Here is a 26556-nt window from a genome sequence, read left to right as displayed (position 1 = left end):
ATAACCTTGCATTAGTTTTTGGATGTGATTTTTAAAAATTGTCTGTAAAATTATCTGCTCTAGCTGTACAAATTAGCAGAAGTCTGAAGGAATTTGTGCTGATCACTGCTTAATAAATATCTGTTGTTTCTCTGATAGGAGTTGAAAGGAATTAGAGTGGACCTAAAATAAATGACATACCTAAAATAAAAAGTAAAAATAGGCCGGACACGGTGGCTCATGGCTATAAGTCCCAATGCTTTGGGAGGTAAGTCCCAATGCTTTGGGAGGCCAAGGCAGAAGGATCAGTTGAGGCCAGGAGTTGGAGACCAGCCTGGACATATAGCAGGACTCTGTCTCTATTTAAAGAAATAAAAATTAGCTGGGTGTGGTGACACACACCTGGAGTCTCAGCTACTCAGAGGGTAAGGTGGGAAGCTTGCTTGAGTGCAGGGGTGCTTGAGTGCTTTGAGGCTGCAGTGAGCTATGATCACATTATGGCACCCTAGCCTGGGTGACAGAATGAGATCTCCATCTTTAAAAATAATAAATAAAAATTAAAACCTAACAAAGTGAAATACATGGTTCCCACTGTTTTTATTTTTATCAACAGATGCCTTAGTGAGTTTGTTAAAGGAAGAATAGGCAGTTTATAAATGGATATAAATAAGAGCAGCAATGATTTCTGATAGTTTGAGTGGAGTTCTCTGAGAACTAGCTATAAAAGTCTTCAGTGTAGTAGGTCCAGAGAGGTGACTAGATTTATTGACTCTTTAGAACTGAGCATGGTAGCTGGCACAGTAGAGAATTTGGGCTGTATGACAAACTTCATATGTTCCTGTGTGACACCAAAGGGAGTCAAGTACTAGATCAAAGTTGAAGTATTTAAGGTCTCAACTTAGAAGTCTGTCTGTGACATGAGGTTTCCTCTTTGGACTTGTTCGCTACAGTGTTTTTATCCGTTACTTGAATATAGAAATCAGTGTTATGGCTGGTAAGATTTGTAGGGCACATAAAATGATAGGAGCGTTTCCAACTCCTGTGTTTAAGGAGAGATACAGAAAAATCTTTACAGGTGGACTTAGGAAGTGAACCTCAACAGATCTGCAGTAAATATAAGGCAAATGTAAAGTCCTGAACTCAAGTCCCTAAGCCATTCATTGATTTACTCATGAATATGTACTAAACAAATATGTATCAATAAGTGGCTCTACTATTTCAGTGGTAAACAACAGTCAAGATGGCTGTCCCCGGGCAGGTGGATCACCTGAGGTCAGGAGCTTGAGACCAGCCTGACCAACATGGTGAAACTCTGTCTCTACGAAAAATACAAAATTAGCTGTGCATGGTAGTGCATGCCTGTAATCCCAGCTACTCGGGAGGCTGAGGCAGGAGAATCGCTTGAACCCGGGAGGCAGAGGTTGTGGTGAGCTGAGATCGCGCCATTGCACTCCAGCTTGGGCAACAGTAGCGAAACTCCATCTCAAAAAAAAAAAAAAGACAGATAGATATGAAATATAGATATGCCAAATTGGGATTCATGCAATGAAGGAAATCAGAAAAGAACAAGGAGAAAGAAAAACGAATAGAAGGTCTAGCTTAAATTGAGGGATCAGGGAACTTCTCTCCAAGGAGGAGACATTTCAGCTGAGGCTTGCAGGAGAGGCAGGCCTTACTTAGGGAGGCAGTAACTGTGGGCATAGAACATTCTAGGTGGAGAGAACAGCATATGCAAAAGCCCCTGAATCATGGAAGGGAATGGAGCACTCTAGAAACTGACACTTAAAAGAAGACCTATGTGGCTGGAGTTTGGCAAGTGGCAAAGGGTGGCACCAGATGAGGTGTAAGTGTGGACAGGTGGTGGCGTGTTTGTGTCTTAAAAGATCATCCTGGCCGGGCGCGGTGGCTCACGCCTGTAATCCCAGCACTTTGGGAGGCCGAGGCGGGCGGATCACAAGGTCAGGAGATCGAGACCATGGTGAAACCCCGTCTCTACTAAAAAAATAGAAAAAAATTAGCCGGGCGCAGTGGCGGGCGCCTGTAGTCCCAGCTACTCGGGAGGCTGAGGCAGGAGAATGGCGTGAACCTGGGAGGCGGAGCTTGCAGTGAGCCGAGATTGCGCCACTGCACTCCAGCCTGGGCGACAGAGCGAGACTCCGTCTCAAAAAAAAAAAAAAAAAAAAAAAAAAAGATCATCCTGGTTGCTGTGTGGAGGGGCTGAGAGGAGGGGGAAGCTGGTCACCACGTTACTAGAGAAGTGACCCGGACTTGGTAGAAAGCGAGAAGGTTATAGATGTTTTGGAGGAGACCCTATAGACATTGGTTCCGTAAGGGAATGATTTTCTTGTATTCTCTGTGTTTATGCCATTTGCAAATTCATGATCCAAAATACTGTCTTCCACCTTCCTAGTTTCATCAGACTTTCATAGGGTGGCAGAAGTATATAGAACAGCCCTAGAAGACATGACAAGATGGGACATGTATTTTGCCTGTATTATCAAGGCCTAGCACAGTGCCTGGCATAGAGGCAGGTACTACATGAATGAATTCTTTTTATATTCATCTGGTTGCTTAAAAACTCCAACGTAAATTCTTATTCATTCAAAAGTTATATGTACTTTTTATAGGGTAAAACCAAAATTTTCAGTGTGAAAAATACTGAAGTATAGTACGTACACGTATTTGGAGATCAACAGATATTTGTTAGATGAGTGAAAGACCATTTTGACTCCATTTTAGCTCACTTTATTGTAATGAGGATTTGGAAGCTCCACTGGAAGGGAGGTACTATGTAGAATAACAACATAATGTAAGTCCATAACCTCATGTCCATCGTGTTAGGTTTGTCTCTTATTTCAGCATGATAATGGAATCCCGAAAAGTGAACACAGTGTCTTTTAGAAAGAATAGAGATTAATCAGTGTGCAAAAATGCAAAGTACCAAATGCCTAAACAAAATGTATCTGATAGCATGATCTTAGGCAAGTTGTTTAGGTTTTGGCTTTTTAACGTATTAGTAAAAGCTCTGATGTACAAATAGTTATTATTTGCTTAGGTTAACTGCTAATCACAAATGGATTAAAAACAAGCATGTGACTCAGTTGTTAGTTGGCTTTGAAAATTTTACTTAGCCTGAAATTATGTTTTTTTTTTTCTTTTTAAATGCTCCTATCAGGAATGAAGCGAAGTCAGGTGGACGAAGTGATTTGATACCAACTATCAAATTTCGACACTGTTCTCTGTTAAGAAATCGACGCTGCACTGTAGCATACCTGTAAGCTTCTCAGTTTTTGCTTGGGTGGCAGGATTTTCTGTGTGGCTTCCCAGTTGACCATCTCAAATGGGTAACATGAAATCTTAAGATTTTTCTCTCTTTATAAGCATTCTAAATTTTTCCTCTGTTTTTTCATTTTTTAAATTTTTTATTATGAAAAAACACTTTTAAAAGTAGGGAGAATAATACTATTATGAACCCAAGTGGAGCTATTGTAGGGTTTTAACAATTTTTATTATTTTGCCATATTTTCTTCATTGTGTTTCGCTTGTTGGTGCCACACTATTTAAGAGCATCATGGTCTTTCACTACTGAATATGGTAGTGATCTTACTATTTTTCTTCTTTGTCTTAGAAATAAGGACCTTTGGCCAGGCACAGTGGCTCATGCCTGTAATCCCAGCACTTTGGGAGGCCGAAGCGGGTGGATCACCTGGGGTCAGGAGTTCGAGACCAGCCTGGCCAACATGGTGAAACCTCGTCTCTACTGAAAGTACAAAAATTAGCCGGGCATGGTGGTAGGTGCCTCATCCCAGCTACTTGGGAGGCTGAGGCAGGAGAATCGCTTGAATCCGGGAGCCAGATGTTGTAGTGAGAGGAGATCGTGCCATTGCACTCCAGCCTGGGTGACAAGAGCAAAACTCTATCTCAAAAAAAAAAAAAGAGGGGGTGGGGAAGAAAGAAATAAGGACCTCAGGGACCTTTTTCCCAGGACTACTGTGCTGTTGTCACATGTGGAGGAGGGGACAGTGCCTTCAGGCTGACTCTCAGACTGTGCTCATGTTCCTCTTGTTGTCCCTAAGATGTCTTTTTAGAGCTGGTGTGTTTGCATCAGGGGCCAAATGAAGTCCACACATGATCCCTCTTTTATTCTTATGCCACCCAATACCTTCTTGATGTCCTAGGTATGATCGCTTGCTTCGGATCAGAGCACTCAGATGGGAATATGGTAGCATCTTGCCAAATGCATTACGATTTCACATGTCTGCTGAAGAAGTGAGTTAGCACTGTTCAAGTTTATAAATTTTGAAAATGCTGAAGTTCTGGCATTGTTCTATAATAGTGTTTATTGGTATTCCTCTTTCTGTTTTTAATGTCTGTTTTCCCCCAATTTTTGTCTGGTGTTTAGTATACAATGTGAGGGGAACTATGTGGTGTGGAGTAATTCTAAATGATATGTGGAAAATTCTATTATTACTTAACAAAATGGAGTCCTATGATGTTACTTATTAGTGATCCAATCAGTGGGATTAAAAAGCTGGCATTATTATTTGGGGATATTCCATAAAATGTTTATGTGTATATATACTTTCCTAATGAAAATTCATATTTGCCTAGTCATTGAGGCAAAGAGCTAGCCCATTATTTAAGGACATAGGATTGGGCCGGGCACGGTGGCTCAAGCCTGTAATCCCAGCACTTTGGGAGGCCGAGACGGGCGGATCACGAGGTCAGGAGATTGAGACCATCCTGGCTAACACGGTGAAACCCTGTCTCTACTAAAAAATACAAAAAACTAGCCGGGGGAGGTGGCGGGCACCTGTAGTCCCAGCTACTCGGGAGGCTGAGGCAGGAGAATGGCGTAAACCTGGGAGGCGGAGGTTGCAGTGAGCTGAGATCCGGCCACTGCACTCCAGCCTGGGTGACAGAGCGAGACTCCGTTTCAAAAAAAAAAAAAAATGGACATAGGATTGGAGTCACGTGGGCTTAGGTTCAAATCCTGGCTCTCTTCTGTCTAATCTTGAGCAAGTCACTTGACCTGTTTCTGTGCCTAAATTTCCTTGTTACAGGATGAAGATCATATTACCTATCTATTACAGGTTGCAATGACTTCTGACACTAACTACCTGTAGTTATTGTCAACTAAGGAAGCTCACACAAGCTTTGATGTCCAGAGTGTGTATTGGGGCTTTATTACATAGACATGATTGATTAAATCACTGGCCCTGTGATTGAGCTCAATCTTCATCCCTCTTCCCCTCCCTGGAGGTCAGACTGACATCAGGAGGCCCAAAGGCCCAATACTTTAATCATATGGTTGGTCTTTCTGGGGTGGCCAGTCCCAACTCTGAGTCATCTTGTTAGCACAGACTATCTAGGGGTTCACCCCAAGTCACCTGAGTAGCACATACTATCAGGGCACATCATGAATAACAAGACACTCCTACTAGTTGAGGAAGTCCAATAATTTAGAAGCTACCTCCCAGGAATGAGGGAGAGAGGCCCACCAAATTATTTATTCTACAACAGTGTTATTACAAGGCCTATCAGAGGGTTACTTCAGGTGATCCATGTGAAGCACAGCATAGCATGGCACTCAATAAATGTTTTGTTTTGTTTTGTTTTGTTTTTTTGAGACGGAGTCTTGCTCTGTCACCCAGGCTGGAGTGCAGTGGCCGGATCTCAGCTCACTGCAAGCTCCGCCTCCCGGGTTTACGCCATTCTCCTGCCTCAGCCTCCCAAGTAGCTGGGACTACAGGCGCCCGCCACCTCGCCCGGCTAGTTTTTTTGTATTTTTTAGTAGAGACGGGGTTTCACTGTGTTAGCCAGGATGGTCTCGATCTCCTGACCTTGTGATCCGCCCGTCTCGGCCTCCCAAAGTGCTGGGATTACAGGCTTGAGCCACCGCGCCCGGCCAATAAATGTTAACAGTTATTACATTACAGTTGCATAGGACAGAGCTTAAGAAAACAATTATTCAGTGTAGCAAACCACCATGGCACATGTATACCTATGTAACAAACCTGCATGTTCAGCACATGTATCCCAGAACTTAAAGTAAAAAAAAAAGCAAATATTCAATGTGTTTGTCATTAGATTCTGCACATTTTTGAGTGATCTATTTTTTGTCATAACTTCGTTTTCATTCTCTTCATTTTCTGCATAAATAAATGAGTAATCTCTACCTCAGATTTACCAGTAACTACAAAATTGGTAACATGTTAGTACCTCACTTTATGCTGTTTGTGTTCAAATCAACTTATATTGATTGAACTTTGGGGTACTTCCTATGTATTATGGTGAGATGAACAGAACACTATGTTGTTTCTCTAACGACAGTAGCTTTAATGATTTTTCTCATACAATATTTTAGATTAATTTTTTAATGTATTTTTTTGAGATGGAGTCTTGCTCTGTTGCCCAGGCTGGAGTGCAGTGGTGTGACCTCTGCTCCCTGCAACTCCGCCTCCTGGCTTCAAGCAGTTCTCCTGCCTCAGCCTGCCAAGTAGCAGTGATTACAGGTACTTGCCACCATGCCCAGCTAATTTTTGTATTTTAGTATAGACAGGGTTTCACTATGTTGGCCAGGCTGGTGTCGAACTCCTGACCTCATTATCTGCCCCCCTCGGCCTCGCAAAGTGCTGGGATTACAGGTGTGAGCCACAGCGCCTGGTGATTAATATGTTTTTTATAGTTTTGTAAATGATTACAAGCTACATTTATTCAAGCACATCAATTAGATTTCATATTGGGCATTGTTTCTGTAAGGGTGGCAGTTTTCTGTGATGACTGAGTTCCCAAAGTCAGTTTCTATTTTTTTTTTTTTTTTTGAGACGGAGTCTCGCTCTGTCGCCCAGGCTGGAGTGCAGTGGCGTGATCTCAGCTCGCTGAAACCTATGCCTGGGATTACAGTGCTGGGATTACAGGCTTGCGCCCGGCCGTCAGTTTCTATTTTAATGAAATAAAACAATGTTAACAGCAAATAAAATAATTTTTTTTTTTGAGATGGAGTCTTGCTCTGTTGCCCCGGCTGGAGTGCAGTGGCGTGATCTCAGCTCGCTGAAACCTATGCCTCCCGGGTTCAAGCGATTCTCCTGCCTCAGCCTTCCGAGTAGCTGGGATTACAGGTGCCTGCCACTACACCGCGCTAATTTTTTTGTATTTTTAGTAGAGACGGGGTTTCACTGTATTGGCCAGGCGGGTCTTGAACTACTGACCTCGTGATCCACCCGCCTCAGCCTCCCAAAGTGCTGGGATTACAAGCATGAGCCACAACGCCCGGCCTTATATAAAATAATATTAATGGGTCTAGAGATTAAGTTGTTTGAGAATAGTGAAACCTGAGTTTCTTGGAAGAGTTTGTGAATTACTGCAAAACTGGCAAATGACTTCCTTCTACCCCAGTGACCTCATCTATAAAAAGGAATATACCAGCCTGGCCAACATGGTGAAACCCCGTTTCTACTAAAAATACAAAAATTAGCTGGGTGTGGTAGCGTGCACCTGTAATCCCAGCTACTCAGGGAGGCTGAGGCAGAACAATCGCTTGAGCCTGGGGCGATGAGCCGAGATCGCACCCCTGCACTCCAGTCTGGGGGAGAGAGTGAGACCCTGTCTCAAAAAAAAAAAAAAGAATAAAAGGAGTATACATGGTCTCATTCTCTTTTTTTTTTTTTTTTTTTTTTTTTTTTTTTTTTTTTTTGAGACGGAGTCTCGCTCTGTCGCCCAGGCTGGAGTGCAGTGGCGCGATCTCCGCTCACTGCAAGCTCCGCCTCCCGGGTTCACGCCATTCTCCTGCCTCAGCCTCCCGAGTAGCTGGGACTACAGGCGCCCACAACCGCGCCCGGCTAATTTTTTGTATTTTTAGTAGAGACGGGGTTTCACCGTGGTCTCGATCTCCTGACCTTGTGATCCGCCCGCCTCGGCCTCCCAAAGTGCTGGGATTACAGGCGTGAGCCACCGCGCCCGGCCTTTTTTTTTTTTTTTTTTGAGACGGAGTCTCGCTCTGTCGCCCAGGCTGGAGCACAGTGGCCGGATCTCAGCTCACTGCAAGCTCCGCCTCCCAGGTTCACGCCATTCTCCTGCCTCAGCCTCCTGAGTAGCTGGGACTACAGGCGCCCGCCACTTCGCCCGGCTAGTTTTTTGTATTTTTAGTAGAGACGGGGTTTCACCATGTTAGCCAGGATGGTCTTGATCTCCTGACCTCGTGATCCACCCGTCTCGGCCTCCCAAAGTGCTGGGATTACAGGCTTGAGCCACCGCGCCCGGCCTAATGGTCTCATTCTCTTAGTAGTGTTTTGGAAAAACTTAAAAATGAGAACAGATTAATACAGATATACTCTGTAGTAGACCACAGACATCCCTGCTTGAGCAATTGCATGGTGGCAACTTCATCAACCATTTTGGACCAGTAACAAAGAATATTTCCAGGTATCCCTGACAACTTACAGGAGCCTATGAGGTCTGAATGTCATCATAGGTATCTGTGTTACCCAAGGATAGTGCTTCAGTGGGTGACTGAAGCACGTGGACTTGAGTCTGCCACCTAAATTCAGATCCTTGCCTTGTTAACTCTGAGCCCTTTGCTGAATTATCTAATTCTCAAAGCTTCATTCCTTCATGAATAAAAAGAAGATAATAATACTAGTTACATCATGGGGCAATGACAAAGAGTAAATAAAATAAGCATATTAAAATTTTAGCAAATTCCTGGTATACAGTAAGCACTTTATTAGAGGGAATGATGATCTCAATATTGTTGACTTAGGGTAACAATAAAAGTAAAAGCAGAGCTAAAATAAGGTTACTGTCATGAAACAGATGATCATGTGTTAATAATGTTTAGAGAAAATACCATTGAAAGAATATGAAAGTACATGGATTATAAGTAAAAATCTTACTATCTGATTTCAAAATAGTAACATCTTTTGTTTTCAAAATAGTAACATCTTTTATGTTTTTAAAATAGTAACATCTTTTGTTTTTTGATTTCCTAAGTTTCTGTTTAGAATCTTCAAGACATTAACATATGAGAGATAGTGAAAATAGGGATTTTTTCTTTCCTATTAATATTTTTCCATAAGGAAAAATAAAATAAAAATTTGTGACTATATCAGTATGTTCTTTTGTGGAAGTAATGTGCTGATTCTACATTGCCCTTTTATCTGTGAAAAAGACTAAATGAGGGTAACACCCTCATTGTCAAAATAGCTTCTGATTTTTCTTCCACTTCATCTTCTCTTTTTTTTTTTTTTTTTTTGGAGACGGAGTCTCGCTCTGTTGCCCAGGCTGGAGTGCAGTGGCCGGATCTCAGCTCACTGCAAGCTCCGCCTCCCGGGTTTACGCCATTCTCCTGCCTCAGCCTCCCGAGTAGCTGGGACTACAGGCGCCCGCCACCTCGCCCGGCTAGTTTTTTTGTATTTTTTAGTAGAGACGGGGTTTCACTGTGTTAGCCAGGATGGTCTCGATCTCCTGACCTCGTGATCCACCCGTCTCGGCCTCCCAAAGTGCTGGGATTACAGGCTTGAGCCACCGCACCCGGCTTCATCTTCTCTTTGGGGTCTGTTACACTCTACTGTTCTCAGTGGAGACACCCATGTTTGACTCATTTGTCAAGATCTCTCTCAGAGAACTCTTCTTCATACTTATCAATACAAAATGTCATTTTTTTATCCTTTGTATTGTAAAAGGCAATGCAGTTTTTACCACCTTGGCCTACATACCTTTTAAATCTTTTAAAATCACTTAATTAACAGACACATGCAAACACATCTGGAAAGGTGCAGAAAACGAACATGTACAGCCCAACGATGTAACACTGAGGAATTCCTATGTATCCATCACCCTGTTCAGGAAAGAACATTGCTCCAGAACCTTTGTGTCCCTCCTGCCAGTGATCACTACCCTCCTGGCTTTTGTGCAGACTGATCACTTCCTTGTTTTTAAAAATCTTATTGCTCTGGGTGCAGTGGCTCACACCTGGAATCCCAGCACTTTGAGAGGCCGAGGTGGATGGATTGCCTGAGCTCACGAGTTTGAGACTAGTTTGAACAACAGGGTGAAACCCCATCTCTACCAAAAAAAGAAAAAAAACAAAAACAAAAACTTAGCCAAGTGTGGTGGTGTGCGCCTGTGGTCCCAGCTACTCAGAAGACTGAGGTGGGAGGATCGCTTGAGCTTGGGAGGCAGAGGTTGTAGTAAGCCGAGATTGCGCCACTGCACTCCAACCTGGGTGACAGGGTGAGACCCTGTCTTAAAACAGCAACCAAAAAAACTTGCTATTTACCACCTAAGCCTGCATTTCTAAACACTATAATTTAGTGTTCCCCATTTTTTGAACTTCATATAGATTCATGCAGTATCCTTTAATGATTGATGACTTTCACTAAATGCAATATTTTTGAGATTCTAACCTGTTGAAATATTAGCAAGAGCTCATTCCTTGTTTTTGATATATTAGCAAGAGCTCATTCCTGTTTGTTTTTTTTTTTTTAAGACGGAGTGTTGCTCTGTCACCCAGGCTGGAGCACAGTGACACGATCTCGGCTCACTGCAAGCTCCGCCTCCCAGGTTCGCGCCATTCTCCTGCCTCAGCCTCCTGAGTAGCTGGGACTCCAGGTTTTTTTTTTTGTATTTTTTTTTAAGTAGAGATGGGGTTTCACCGTGTCAGCCAGGGTGGTCTTGATCTCCTGACCTTATGATCCGCCCTCCTTGGCCTCCCAAAGTGCTGGGATTACAGACGTGAGCCACCGCGCCCAGCCCATTCCTTCTTTTTTATTTTTGTTTTTTGATGGAATATTTTGCTCTTGTTGCCCAGGCTGGAGTGCAATGGTGTGATTTGGCTTATCACAACCCCCGCCTCCCGGGTTCAAGCGATTCTGCCTCAGCCTCCCAAGCAGCTGGGATTACAGGCATGCACCACCACGCCTAGCTAATTTTTTGTATTTTTAGCAGAGACGGGGTTTCTCCCTTGTTGGTCAGGCTAGTCTTGAACTCCCGACCTCAGGTGGTCCACCCGCTCAGACCTTCCAAAGTGCTGGGATTGCAGGTGTGAGCCACCGTGCCTGGCCGAGCTCATTCCTTTTTATTGCTGAATAGTATTTCCTTTTTTTTTTTGGACACAGTTTGACTCTGTCACCCAGGCTGGAGTGCAGTAGCACAATCTCGGCTCAGTGCAACCTCCGCCTCCCCGGTTCAAGTGATCCTCCTGCTTCAGCCTCCGGAGTAGCTGGGACTACAGGTGTGTGCCACCATGCCTGGCTAATTTTTGTATTATTAGTGGAGGCGGGGTTTCACCATGTTTGCCAGGCTGGTCTTGAACTCCTGGCCTCAAGCAATATGCCCGCCTTGGCCTCCCAAAGTGCTGGGATTACAGGCGTGAGCCACCGTGCCCAGCCTACCCAGAGGATATTAAGAATTTTTTTTTTTTGAGACGGAGTCTCGCTCTGTAGCCCAGGCTGGAGTGCAGTGGCCACAATCTCAGCTCACTGCAAGCTCCGCCTCCCAGGTTCACGCCATTCTCCTGCCTCAGCCCCCCAAGATATTTTTCTGTGTAATCTTTTAGGAGCTATATTTTACCTTTTACAAAGAGATCTACAGTACTGGGATGAAGTTTTGTGTATACTATAGGAAGTATGCTTCATTTTGAATATAGATACTGAGATGACCCACCACCATGTATTGAACAGATGTGCCTCTCCCATCACTGTGTGCATGGTACCACCTTCATCATACACTGAGTGTCAGTATTCCTGTGGATTTTGAATGGGAGGACTTTTTCTTCTGTTAATGCTAGTCTATCTGTTCTTATACCAATTCCACTGTTGTAATTACTGTAACTATATACTATAGTTGGAGCAAGTTCCCCTCTTGTTCTTTTTTGAGAGCATTTCAACTATATTTAGCCCTTTGCACTTCCATGTAAAATTTAGACTCAGTTTGTCAGGTTCCATTTTAAAGAAAGTTAAGATTTTGATTGAGATTGAATTGAATCTATAGATTGTTGACATTATTACAATATTGAATCATCCAGTCTGTGAATGTGGTATATATTTAGGTCTTTCATTTTTTTCAACATTTTTAAAAATAGATTTACTGATATATGATTCATACACTGTGAAGTTTACCATCTTAAATTGTACAATGCAGTGGTTTTTAGTATATTCAGAGTTGTTGTGTATCCAGTACCACCATCTTATTTGAGAATATTTTCATCACCCTACAAATAAGCCCTGTCCCCTTTATATTTACTCTATATTTTCTTCCTTCCTCCCAGCTCCTGGAAATCCCGAATCTACTTTCTGTCTCTATAGATTTCCCTATTACAGGTTTTTCATATGAGTAGAATCATGTAATATGTGGCCTTTTGTCTTTCATGTGGTAATGGCAATATGTTTCAGAACTTCGTTGCTACTTATGGTTGAATAATGTTCCATCATATGGGCACATATCCATTCATCAGTTGGTGGACATTTGGGTTTTCTTAACAATGTTTTATAGTTTTCAGAAATAGCAATAATGCAGAGTTTGAAGATATAATTCTGAAATGGCATCTTTTTCTTGGTTCTGTTTCTGGTCAAAGATTCCTAAGGCTTATTATTAAGTATGCTGAAATGTAATCTCTCTGAGAACAGAGAATTTTGTTCACTTTATTGAATAATTCATCCTAAGTACCCAGACCAATGCCTATATCATAGGAGGCAATTAATAATATTTTAGCATAAATGAATGAATGGTTACAATAGTGATTTGTGTTGGGATGTGTACTGTTTTCAAATGGATGAGTACGCAATGTGTGTAAGTTTTCCTAGAATTTTGTCAAATGATCATCTCTATGTTTGCAGATGGAGTGGTTTAATAATTATAAAAGATCTCTTGCTACTTATATGAGGTCACTGGGAGGAGACGAAGGTTTGGACATTACACAGGATGTGAAACCACCAAAAAGCCTATATATTGAAGTATGTATATCTTTTTAAAATGCATTTTTCTTTAACGTGTAGATTGTGCTACCTTTTAAGAAGAGGGGAGTATATGAATATGTGTTAGCTTCTATTAAAATAGAAAAGAAGCATAGACCAAATCAAGCTACCTATAGGGGGATGACAGAATACGATGGAAGAGCTATAATTTTCTGAATATACCTGTTTTAATAGTTTTGACTATGGAACACTATAAATGTTTCATCTATTACTTAAACAAAGTTAAATCAAAATGGGAAATCAATCCCTAAATTTTGAAAGTAAAATGAAACAAATGTCTTTCAAGTTGGTGGATTAGTCAAAACAGGAAGTATTTTTGTTTCATTTTGTTTAATTTTTTTCTGTTTTTTAAATTGTAAAATACATATAAAATCTGCCATTTTAGCTTTTTTTTTTTTTTTTTTTTTTTTGATTCGGAGTCTCGCCCTGTCGCCCAGGCTGGAGTGCAGGGGCGCGATCTGGGCTCACTGCAAGCTCCGCTTCCTGGGTTCACGCCATTCTCCTGCCTCAGCTTCCCCAGTAGCTGGGACTACAGGCCACCATGCCCAGCTAATTTTTTGTATTTTTTGTCTTTTTAGTAGAGGCGGAGTTTCACTGTGTTAGTCAGAATGGTCTCGATCTCCTGACCTCGTGATCCTCCCGCCTCAGCCTCCCAAAGTGCTGGAATTACAGGCGTGAGCCAACGCGCCTGGACTTAGCTATTTTTAAATGTACATTTAAGTGGTATTAAATATTGTTTAATTTTCTATATTTTTTGCAACTTTCATATTGTTTTGCAACGGTCACCACCATCCATATCCAGATTTTTTTCATCTTTTAAAATTGAAACTCTATACTCATTAAACAATAACTTCTCAATACCCCCGCCTCCCATCCCCAGCAACCACCATTCTACCATCTGTCTCTATGATTTTGACTACTATAACTAGTTCATGTGAGTGGAATCATGCATGATTTGTCTTTTTGTTTTCTTTTGTTCTCATTAGAAAATAATTTCTGAGAAGCTACAAATGACAAGTATTTGTCTTTTTGTGACTGGCTTATTTCACTTAGCATAATATCTTCAGGGTTTATTTCTGTGGTATCTGTGGTAGAATTTGTGTCAGAATTTCCAGGCAGGCCCGGTGGCTCATGCCTGTAATCCCAGCTCTTTGGGAGGCCGAGGAGGGAGAATCACCTGAGGTCGGGAGTTCAAGACTAGCCTGACCAACATGGAGAAACCCCGTCTCTACTAAAGATACAAAATTAGCCGGGCGTGGTGGCGCATGCATGGAGAAACCCCGTCTCTACTAAAGATACAAAATTAGCCGGGCGTGGTGGCGCATGCATGTAATCCCAGCTACTGGGGAGGCTGAGGCAGAAGAATCGCTTAAACTTGGGAGGCAGAGGTTGCAGTGAGCCGAGGTGCCATTGCACAATTTTTTCTTTTTTTTTTTGAGACGGAGTTTTGCTCTTGTTGCCCAGGCTGGAGTACAATGGCGCTATCTTGGCTCACTGCAACCTCCACCTCCCGGGTTCAAGCAGTTCTCCCGCCTCAGCCTCCCAAGTAGCTGGCATGCGCCACCACACCCAGCTAATTTTGTATCTTTAGTAGAGACGGGGTTTCTCCATGTTGGTCAGGCTGGTCTCGAACTCCCGACCTCAGGTGATTCTCCCTCCTTGACTTCCCAAAGTGCTGGGATTACAGGCATGAGCCACTGCGCCTGGCCCAGAATTTCCTTCCTTTTTAAGGATGAGTAATATTCCTTGTCTGGCTATACCACATTTTGCTTATCCATTTATCCATCAATGGACACTGGATTGCTTCTTTATTTTAGCTATCATTTTATGATTAATGCTGCTATGAACGTGGATATATAAATCTCTTTGAGACTCTGCTTTTAATTTTGGGGGACATATATCCAGAGTGGAATTACTAGATCATATGGTAATACTATGTTTGAGGAATTGTCATACTGCTGTCCGCAGCAGCCATACCATTTTACATTCCAACATTACACAAGGGTTCCAGTTTCTCCACATCCTCATCAACACTAAATATTTTGGGTTGTTTTGTTTTGTTTTTGAGACAGTTTCGCTCTTGTCACCCAGGCTGGAGTGCAGTGGCGTGATCTCAGCTCACTGCAACTTCCACCTCCTGGGTTCAAGTGATTCTCCCGCCTCAGCCTCCCGAGTAGCTGGGATTACAGGTGCACCACACTTGGCTAATTTTTGTATTTTTAGTAGAGACAATGTTTCACCATTTTGGCCAGGCTGGTCTTGAACTCCTTACCTCAGGTGATCCTCCTGCCTCAGCCTCCCAGAGGCATTAGTCACCATGCCTGGCCTTGTTCTGTTTTTTAATCATAGCCATCCTAAAGGATGTAAAAATGTGGTTTTGACTTTTATTTCCCTAACGATTAGTGATGTAGAGCTTCTTTTCTTATGCTTATTAGCTATTCCTATGTCTTCTTTGAAGAAATGTTTATTTAAGTAATTGGCCCCCTTTATGGGGCCCATTTTCAAATAGGATGTTGTTGTTGTGGAGATTTAAAAATCCTTTATGTATTCAATATATTAATTTGTTATCAGATATATTATTTGCAAATATTTTCTCCCATTCTCTGGGTTGCCTTTTTATGCTGTTGATAGTATCTTTTTTTTTTCTTTTTCTTTTTCTTTTTCTATTTTCTTCCTTCAGTGGCATGTTAATATTTTAAAATTTTCATGCCGCCCAGTTTGTCAGTTTTTTTTTTTGAGATGGAATTTTGCTCTTGTTGCCCAGACTGGAGTGCAGTGGCGTGATCTCAGCTCACTGCAACCTCCGCTTCCTGGGTTCAAGCAATTCTCCTGCCTCAGCCTCTTGAGTAGCTGGGATTACAGGCATGCGCCACCACACCCAGCTAATTTTTGTATTTTTAGTAGAGATGGGGTTTCATCATGTTGGCCAGGCTAGTCTTGAAATCCTGACCTCAGGTGATCCACCCACCTGAGGCTCCCAAAGTGCAGGGATTATAGGCATGAGCCACCGCACCCAGCCAACTTTTTTGTTTTGTTGGCTGTGCCTTTGGAGTCATAGCCCGGAAATCATTGCTAAATATATTGTCATAAAACTTTTGACCTGTATTTTCTTCTAAGTGTTATGTTGTTTTACATTTACATTTCAGTCTTTGATCCATTTCGAGTTAATTTTTGTATGGTGTTAGGTGATGGTCCAACTTTATTTTTTTGCATGTGGAAATCTAGCTTTCCAAGCATAATTTCTTAATAAGACTGCCCTTTCCCCATTGTGAATGATTTTGACACCCTTGTCAAAAATCATTTGACTATGTAGGCAAGGGTTAGTTTTTATCTCTTTATCCTATTCCATTGTTCTATACATCTGTCGTAAAAAAAATTTTTTTATATACACATCTGTCTTTATGCCAGAACTGTAGTATTTTGATTATTGTAGCTTTGCAGTAAGTTTAAATTAGGGATTTTGGGTCCTCTACCTTCATTCCTCTTTTTTTTTTTTTGAGATGAAGTCTTGGTCTGTTGCCCAGGCTGGAGTACAGTGGCACGATCTTGGCTCACTTCAACCTCTACCTCCTGGGTTCAAGTGATTCTCCTTTCTCAGCCTCCCAAGTAGCTGAGACTAAAGGCGCCTACCACCATGCCTGGCTAATTTTTTATATTTTTAGTAGAGACGAGGTTTCACCATGTTAGCTAGGCTGGTCTCGAACTCCTGACCTCAAGTGATCCGCCCACCTCGGCCTCCCAGAGTGCTGGATTACAGGCATGAGCCACCACATCCAGCCCCATTCCTCTTTTTTAAGGTTGTTTTCACTATTTGAGATCCCTTGAGATTTTATATGCATTGTAGGATGGGTTTTTCTCATGGAGAAAGGTGTCTTTCTCCAAAAGACACCTTTGAGATGATAGTAGGGATTGTGTAGATCACTTTGGGTAGTGTTGACACTACCCAAATCTTAATATTAAATCTTCCAATCCATGAATATGGGATGTGTTTCCAGTTGTTGATGTCATCTTTAATTTTCTTTGGCAGTGTTTTTTAGTTTTCATTGTACAAATCTTTCATCTCCTTCGTTAATTTAATTTCTGTATATTTTATTCTTTTCACACTGATAAATTGAATTATTTTCATAATTTTTATTTTCAGATTAGTCATTGTAAGTATATAGAAATGCAACTGATTTTTGTGTGTTGACTTTGCATCCTGTTACTGTGCTGAATTCATTTATTCTAAAAGTTTTTTGTGGAATCATTAGAATTTTCTACATGTAAGATCATATCATCTTCAAACAGGTAATTTTAGTTCTTCCTTTTTAATTTAGAATCCTATTTCTTTGTCTTGTCTAATTATTCTGACTGTAACATCCAGTTATATGTTGAATAGAAGTGGCAAAAGCAGAAATCTTTGCCTTGTTAGTGAACTTAGAGGAAAATCTTTCAGTCTTTCTTTTTCTTTTTGAGACAGAGTCTTGCTCTGTTGCCCAGGCTGGAGTGCAGTGGCGTGATCTCAGCTCACCTCAACATCCACCTCCCAGGTTCAAGCGATTTTCCTGCCACAGCCTCCTGAGCAACTGGGACTACAGGCACATGCCATCATGCCTGGCTAATTTTTGTATTTTTATAAGAGACAGGGTTTCACCGTGTAGGCCAGGCTCGTCTCGAACTCCTGACCTCATCATCCACCTGCCTTGGCCTCCCAAAGTGCTGGGATTACAGGCGTGAGCCACCGCGCCTGGCCAGCTTTCAGTCTTTCACCATTGAATATGATGTTCGCTGTGGAGTTTTCATATATGGCTTTTATTATGTTGATGTATAGTTATCTTCTCTTCCTAGTTGGTTGAGTATTTTTATGAAAGGAAGTTGAATTTTGTCAAATGCTTTTTCTGTATCAGTTGAAATGATCATGTTGGTTTTTTCCCTTTGTTCTGTTTATTTTTTTTTTTTTGAGACGGAGTCTCACGCTGTTGCCCAGGCTGGAGTGCAGTGGCGCGATCTCGGCTCACTGCAAGCTCCGCCTCCTGGGTTCACGCCATTCTCCTGCCTCAGCCTCCTGAGTAGCTAGGACTACAGGCGCCCGCCACCGCGCCCGGCTAATTTTTTGTATTTTTAGTAGAGACGGGGTTTCACTGTGGTCTCGATCTCCTGACCTTGTGATCCGCCCGCCTCGGCCTCCCAAAGTGCTGGGATTACAGGCTTGAGCCACCGCGCCCGGCTTCCCTTTGTTCTGTTAATGACTTATATTAAATTGATTGATTTTCATATCTTGAATTGTCCTTGCATTCCAAGAATAAATCTCAATTGATTTATGATGAACTCTTTTACTATGCTGCTGAATTTGATTTGATACTATTACGTTGAGAATGTTTTTTATTTTTATTTTTTGAGATGGAGTTTCAGTCTGGTTGCCCAGGCTGGAGTGCAATGGCATGATCTTGACTCACCACACAACCTCTGCCTCCTGGGTTCAAGCGATTCTCCTGCCTCAGCCTCCCAAGTAGCTGGGATTATAGGCATGTGCCACCACGCCTGGCTAATTTTGTATTTTTAGTAGAGATGGGGTTTCTCCATATTAGTCAGGCTGGTCTTGAACTCCCGACCTCAGGTGATCTGCCCGCCTCGGCCTCCCAAAGTGCTGGGATTACAGGCGTGAGCCACCATGCCCGGCCTGTGTTGAGAATTTTTGCATCAGTGTTCATAAGGGACATTGGTCTGTAGTTTTCTTGGAGTATCTTTTCTGGCTTTCGTATTAGGGTAATGCTGGCCTCATAAAATGAGTTAGGGAGGTGTTCCCTCCTTTTATATATATATATATATATATATATATTTTTTTTTTTTTTGAGACGGAGTCTCGCTCTGCCACCCAGGCTGGAGTGCAGTGGCCAGATCTCAGCTCACTGCAAGCTCCGCCTCCCGGGTTCACGCCATTCTCCTGCCTCAGCCTCCCGAGTAGCTGGGACTACAGGCGCCCGCCACCGCGCCCGGCTAGTTTTTTGTAGTTTTTAGTAGAGACAGGGTTTCACAGTGTCAGCCAGGATGGTCTCGATCTCCTGACCTCGTGATCCGCCCGTCTCGGCCTCCCAAAGTGCTGGGATTACAGGCTTGAGCCACCGCGCCCGGCCCCTTTTATATTTTTTAGAAAAGCTTGAGAAGAATTGGTGTTCTTGAAATGTTTGATAGAATTACCCAGTGAAGCCGGGCACGGTGTCTCAAGCCTGTAATCCCAGCACTTTGGGAGGCCGAGACGGTCGGATCACGAGGTCAGGAAATCGAGACCATCCTGGCTAACACGGTGAAACCCCGTCTCTACTAAAAAATACAAAAAACTAGGCCGGGCGCGGTGGCTCACGCCTGTAATCCCAGCACTTTGGGAGGCCGAGGCGGGCGGATCACAAGGTCAGGAGATCGAGACCACGGTGAAACCCTGTCTCTACTAAAAATACAAAAAAATTAGCCGGGCGCGGTTGTGGGCGCCTGTAGTCCCAGCTACTCGGGAGGCTGAGGCAGGAGAATGGCGTGAACCTGGGAGGCGGAGCTTGCAGTGAGCCGAGATCGCGCCACTGCACTCTAGCCTGGGCGACAGAGCCAGACTCCGTCTCAAAAAAAAAAAAAAAAAAAAACTAGCCGGGCGAGGTGGCGGGCGTCTGTAGTCCTAGCTACTCGGGAGACTGAGGCAGGAGAATGGCGTGAACCCGGGAGGCGGAGCTTGCAGTGAGCTGAGATCCGGCCACTGCACTCCAGCCTGGGTGACAGAGCAAGACTCCATCTCAAAAAAAAAAAAAGAATTACCCAGTGAAGTCATCAGGTCCAGCGTTTTCTTTATTGAGAGATTTTTGATTAGTCATTTAGTCTCCTTGCTAGCTATAGGTCTATTCCAGTTTACTAGTTCTTCATCATTCAGTCTTTGTAGGTTTGTGTTTCTGGGAATTTGTCCATTTCATCTAGGTTTTCCAATTTGTTGGTGTACAATTGTTCATAGGACTCTTAGAACCCTTTTTATTTCTATAGGATTGGTAGTAATGTCCTCACTTTCATTTATGATTTTAGTAATTTGAGCCTTCTTTTATTCTTAGTCTGTCTAGCTAAAGGTTTGTAAGTTTTATTGACCTTTTAAAATAACCAAATTTTGGTTTTATTGGTTTTCTCTATTGTGTTTCTATTCTTTATTTATTAATGTCTGCTCTAATCATTATTTCCTCCTTCTAGCTTTAGGTTTAGCTTGCTTTTCTTTTTCTGGTTCCTTAAGGTGTAAAGTTAGGTGGTTGGTTTGAAATTTATCTTCTTTTGTTTTTGTTTCTTTTTTCTTTTTTTTTTTTTTTGAGACAGGATCTCACTCTGTTACCCAGGCTGTAGTGCAGTGGCACAATCTCAGCTCACTTCATCCTCTGCCTCCAGGGTTCACGCGATTCCCATGCCTCAGCCTCCTGAGTAGCTGGGACTATAGGGTGTACCACCACGCCTGGCTAATTTTTTTTTTTTTTTTGAGACAGAGTCTTGCTCTGTCGCCCAGGCTGGGGTGCAGTGGCGGGATCTCAGCTCACTGCAAGCTCCGCCTCCCGGGTTTAGACCATTCTCCTGCCTCAGCCTCCCGAGTAGCTGGGACTACAGGCACCCGCCACCTCGCCCGGCTAGTTTTTTTTTTTGTATTTTTTAGTAGAGACGGGGTTTCACCGTGTTAGCCAGATGGTCTCGATCTCCTGACCTCGTGATCCACCCGTCTCGGCCTCCCAAAGTGCTGGGATTACAGGCTTGAGCCACCGCGCCCGGCCGGCTAATTTTTGTATTTTTTGGTAGAGAGATGATTTTACTGTATTGTCCAGTCTGGTCTCCAACTCCTTACCTCAAATGATACACCCACCTTGGCCTCACAAAGTACTGGGATTACAGGTGTGAGCCACCATGCCTGGCCTTGTTTTTGTTTTTGAGACAGAGTCTCACTGTGTTTTCCAGGCTGGAGTGCAGTGGTGCCATCTCAGCTTACTGCAACCTCCGTTTCCCGGGTTCAAGCGATCCTTCCACCACAGCCTCCCGAGTAGAGTACCCAGGACTATAGGAATGTGCCTCCATGCCCAGCTAATTTTTGTATTTTTAGTAGAGACAGGGTTTTGCCGTGTTGGCCAGGCTGGTCTTGAACTCCTGACCTCAAATGATCTGCTGCCTCAACCTCCCAAAGTGCTGGAATTGCAGGCGTGAGCCACCGCGCCTGGCCGTGAAATCTGTCCTATTTTTTAATGTAGGTGTTTATGGTTGTAATTGTAAATTTTTCAATTAGTACTGCTTTTGCTGCATTCCATACATTTTGATGTGTTATGTTTTTGTTTTTTCACCTCTAAGTATTTTCAGATTTTCCTCGTGATTTTCTCTCTTTTCTTTTTTTTCTTTTCTTTTCTTTTCTTTCTTTTCTTCTTTCTTTCTTTTTGTGTGACGGAGTCTCACTCCGTTGCCCAGGCAGTGTGGCACGATCTCGGCTCACCGCAACCTCTGCCTTGCGAGTTCAGGTGATACTCTTGCCTCAGCCTCCCAAGTTACTGGGATTACAGGACTGCACCACCACACCTGGCTAATTTTTGTATTATTATTACTATTTTTTTTTTTGAGACAGAGTCTCGCTCTGTTGTCCAGGCTGGAGTGCAGTGGTGTGATCTTGGCTCACTACAATCTCCGCCTCCCGAGTTCAAGCGATTCTCCTGCCTCAGCCTCCCGAGTAGCTGGGATTACAGGCACATGCCACCATGCCTGGCTAATTTTTATATTTTTAGTAGAGATGGGGTTTTGCCATGTTGGTCAGGCTGGTCTCAAATTCCTGACCTCAGGAGATCTGCCTACCTCGGCCTCCCGAAGTGCTGGGATTATAGGCGTGAGCCACCACACCTGGCAGATGAATTGTTATTAGGTGTGTCTATACTTGTTATATCTTCTTCTTTGTATTATATATTTATTACATATTATGTTATATATTATGTTTATTATATGTTAATTTATTACATAATATTATATTTTTATATATTCTGTAATATATAATATTCTTTTTTGTCTCTGGTAAACTTTAAATTTAAAGTCCATTATAGGTAATATTAGTATAGCCACCCTGGTTCTCTTTTGGCGGCTATTTGCATAGAATATCTTCTTCCACCCTTTCACTTTCTTTTTTTTTTTTTTTTTGAGACGGAGTCTCGCTCTGTTGCCCAGGCTGGAGTGCAGTGGCCGGATCTCAGCTCACTGCAAGCTCCACCTCCCGGGTTGACGCCATTCTTCTGCCTCAGCTTCCCGAGTAGCTGGGACTACAGGCGCCCGCCACCTCGCCCGGCTAGTTTTTTGTATTTTTTAGTAGAGACGGGGTTTCACCATGTTAGCTAGGATGGTCTCGATCTCCTGACCTCGTGATCCACCCGTCTCGGCCTCCCAAAGTGCTGGGATTACAGGCTTGAGCCACCGCGCCCGGCCACCCTTTCACTTTCAATCTATTAATGTTTGTGTCTTTGGGTCTATAGTGAGTGTCTTGTAGACAACATGTGATTGGATCCTTTTGTTTAATCCATTCTGCTAATCTCTGTCTTTTGCTTAAAGAATTTAATCCATTCCCTTTAACATAATTACTGATAAGGAAGGACTTCTGTCATTTTGTTGTTTTTCTATATGCCTTATAACTTTTTTTCCTTGCAATGGACTAGGAAATTATAACTTTTTTGTCTCTCATTTCCTGCATTATTGCCTTCTTCAGTATTTAGTTGATTTTTTGAAACATTTAGATTTCTTTCTCATTTCCTCATTACCCCCTAAAGATACCAAGATCCATGGTTCTCAAGTCCCTTATATAAAGTAGTATGGTATTTGAATAGTACCTAGATACATGCTGTTGTATACTTTAAATCATCTCTAGATTACTTACAATACCTTATACAATATAAATGCCATAGATACAGTTGTTATACCATATCATTTTTAGGCAATAACAATAAGGAAAAAGTCTGTACATGTTCAGTGCAGATACAGCCATCCATTTGTTTAAAAAATGTTTTGATCCAGAACCCACAGACACAGAGGACCAACTATATTCTATAGCTATTTTCTTTGTGGTTAGTGATAGCTAGTACATTTAGTATCTTAAAATTATAACACTTTAATTTCAACTTACAGCAGCTTGACTTCAGTAACATACCAAAATTCTGATCCTTCCAAGCTTCATCCTTATTTTTTTCTATTGTTGATATCACAAAACTACATCTTTATATGTTGTGAGCCCCAAAACGTAAACTGATAAATCTTTTAAATGCATTAGTTTCTTAAATTGTGTAGAAAACAAAATGTAGGTTTGCGAAGTTACAGTAATACTAGCTTTTAGACTAATCAGTGTTGTTTTTAAAATGTGTTAGTCACTGAAATCATGTTAAAAACAAAAAATAGGGGCCGGGGGTGGTGGCTCTTACGCTTGTAATCCTCGCACTTTGGGAGTCCGAGGTGGGTGGCTCACAAATTTGAGACCAGCCTGGGCAACATGGCAAAACCCCATCTCTACTAAAATTACAAAATATTAGCCGGGTGTGGTGGCACGAGCTTGTAGTTTCTGCTGTTCAGGAGGCTGAGGCAGGAGAATCACTTGAACCAGGAGGCAGAGATTGCAGTGAACTGGGATCGCACAATTGCACTCCAACCTGGGCGACAGAATGTGTCTCCCTGCTCTCCCTCCCAGAAAAAGAAAACCAACAAAAAATAGAGTTATAAAATGTTACAATATTGCTAGGTTTTAGAATTCTCCATGTATTCACTGTCTTAGTCCATTTGAGCAGCTAAAACAAAATACCTGAGAGTAGGTAATTTCTAATGACAGTAATTTTTTTCTTTTCTTTTCTTTTTTTTTTTGAAGAGACAAGGTATTGCTCCGTTTGTCACCCAGGCTGGGGTGTGGTGGTACAATCATAGTTCACTATAGCCTTGAACTCCTGGACTCAGTCAATCCTCCTGCCTCGGCCTCCTGAGTAGCTATAACTTACAGGCATGCACTACCATGCCTGGTTAATGTTTAAATTCTTTGTAGAGGCTGAGACGGGCGGATCACGAGGTCAGGAGATCGAGACCATCCTGGCTAACACGGTGAAACCCTGTCTCTACTAAAAAAATACAAAAAACTAGCTGGGCGAGGTGGCGGGCGCCTGTAGTCCCAGCTACTCGGGAGGCTGGGGCAGGAGAATGGCGTGAACCCGGGAGGCGGAGCTTGCAGTGAGCTGAGATCTGGCCACTGCACTCCAGCCTGGGCGACAGAGCGAGACTCCCTCTCAAAAAAAAAAAAAATTTTTTTTTGTAGAGACGTGACCTTGCTGTATTGCCAAGGGTAGTCTTGAACTCCTAGCCTCAAGCAGTCCTCCTGCCTCAGCCTCTCAGTGTTGGGATTATAGGCTTGAGCCACTGTGCCCAGCCAGCCTGTCTCAGTTAATTCTGGAAGCCAAGATCAAAGTGCCAGCAGATTCATTTGTCTTCTGTGGGCTACACTCTGCTTCCAATGTGGTGCCTTGAATGCTGCATCCTCTGGAGGACTGAAATGCAGTGTCCTTGCGTGGTAGAAGCTGGAAGGACAAAAAGGACCAAACTCCTTCCATCAAGTCATTTTATAATGGCATAAATCCATTTATGAAGGCAGAACCCTTGTGCCCTAACCACCTCACCAAAGTCCCCACCTCCCAACACTGTTGAATTGGGGATTAAGTTTCTACCACATTGATTTTTGGGGACACATTCAGACACAGCATTTACCTATATTGAGATCTTTATTTCTTAACATGGGTTCAAGTTACTGTCTTATGATAGTTACCATATATAGGATTCTTGGTTGGCGATGTTATTTTTTTAGTACTTTGAATATATTGGCTCACTGCCTTCTGGCCTCCAAAGTTTGTAATAAGAAATCTGGTGAAAATCTTATTGAGGATCCCAGGTATGTGATGACTGACTTATCTTTTGCTGCTTTCTTTTTGAATTTTTTAGAGACAGGGTCTCACTGTGTCAAGCAGGATGAACCGCAGTGACACAATCATAGCTCACTGTAATCTCAAACTCCTGGGCTGAAGCAATCCACCTCAGCCTCCCAAGTGGCTAGGACTAGAGGCACATACTTCCAAGCCTGGCTAATTTTTAAACTTTTTGGGGCCAGGTGTGGTGGCTCACGCCTATAATCCCAGCACTTTTGGAGGCCGAGGCAGGCAGTTCATGAGGTCAGGAGTTCGAGACCAGCCTGACCAACATGATGAAACCCCATCTCTACTAAAAAATACAAAAATTAGCCGGGTGTGGTGGCGCACGCCTGTAGTCCTAGCTACTCAGAAGGCTGAGGGAGGAGAATTGCTTGAACCCGGGAGGCAGATGTTGCAGTGAGCCAAGATCGCTCCACTGCACGCCAGCATGGATGACAGAGCGAGATTCCATCTAAATAAAACAAAACAAAACAAAACAGAAAAAGCTTTTTGTAGAGTTAAGTCTCACTCTGTCACCCAGGCTGGAGTGCAGTGGCGTGATCTCAGCTCATTGCAACCTCCACCTCCAGGGTTCACATCATTCTCCTGCCTCAGCCTCCCAAGTAGCTGGGATTACAGGCATCCGCCACCATGCCCAGCTAATTTTTTTTGGGGGGTATTTTTAGTAGAGACGGGGTTTCACCCTGTTAGCCAGGATGGTCTCGATCTCCTGACCTCGTGATCCACTCACCTCGGCCTCCCAAAGTGCTGGGATTACAGGCGTGAGCCACCGCGCCAGGCCGAATTAAACTTTTTGTAGAGGTGAGGTCTCACTATGTTGCCTAGGCTGGTCTCAATCTCTTGGCCTCAAGTGATAATCCCAACTTGGCCTCCCAAAATGCTGAGATTACAGGTGTGAGCCACCCTGCCCAGCCCTCTCTTGCTACTTTCAAGATTCTTTGTCTTTTGAAAGTTTGATTATAATGCGTCTCATTGCGAGTCTCTTTGAGTTCATCTGGTAGTTTGTTGAGCTTCTTTGATGTTTATATTTATGTATTTTATCAAATTTAAGGAGTTTTCAGTTATTATTTCTTCAAAGATTCTCTCTGCCCCTTTGTCTTTCTTTTCTTGTTTTGCTTGATGGTGCCCGTTAGGTCTCTCAGGCTTCGTCCTTTTCTTCGGTCTTTTTTTCTTTTTGTTCTTCAGACTTAGTCATTTCTGTTGTCCTGTCTTCACGTTTGCTTATTCTTCTGCCTGCTCCAATCTGTCTTTGAATCTCTCAAGTGAATTTTTCATTTTGGTGGTGTGATCTCGACTCACTGCAACCTCCGCCTCCCGGGTTCACGCCATTCTCCTGCCTCAGCCTCCCGAGTAGCTGGGACTACAGGCACCCGCCACTACGCCTGGCTAATTTTTTTGTATTTTTAGTAGAGACGGGGTTTCACCCTGTTAGCCAGGATGGTCTCGATCTCCTGACCTCGTGATCCACCCACCTCGGCCTCCCAAAGTGCTGGGATTACAGGCGTGAGCCACCATGCCCGGCCCAAATCTTTATTGAACCCATGCCTTTCCTTGGACATGCATGATCACTTTCTAATTTTTACTGTATACACAGTTGCTTTTAATGTCTGGCTCCTGAAAGGGGGAAAAAAGAAAAATGAATGGGG

At 42.9% G+C, this 26556-nt stretch overlaps 1 protein-coding gene across 2 annotated transcripts in view; it reads left to right on the top strand.

Moving 5' to 3' along the window:
- GINS1 (GINS complex subunit 1) overlaps positions 1 to 26556 on the top strand; it is a 47434-nt gene that overhangs the window by 7036 nt on the left and 13842 nt on the right. The window contains exons 3-5 of one of the 2 annotated variants that reach the window (XM_015149631.3): positions 3155 to 3253; positions 4158 to 4248; positions 12816 to 12932. In XM_015149631.3, coding sequence (XP_015005117.2) covers positions 3155 to 3253; positions 4158 to 4248; positions 12816 to 12932 — 307 coding nt within the window. The remainder of the gene's footprint in view (positions 1 to 3154; positions 3254 to 4157; positions 4249 to 12815; positions 12933 to 26556) is intronic. The other variant, XM_077951091.1, reaches the window with a different exon arrangement.

Source organism: Macaca mulatta, chromosome 10 (assembly GCF_049350105.2).
Source record: "Macaca mulatta isolate MMU2019108-1 chromosome 10, T2T-MMU8v2.0, whole genome shotgun sequence".
NCBI lineage: Eukaryota > Metazoa > Chordata > Mammalia > Primates > Cercopithecidae > Macaca > Macaca mulatta.
This window is presented reverse-complemented; position numbering and strand designations above follow the sequence as displayed.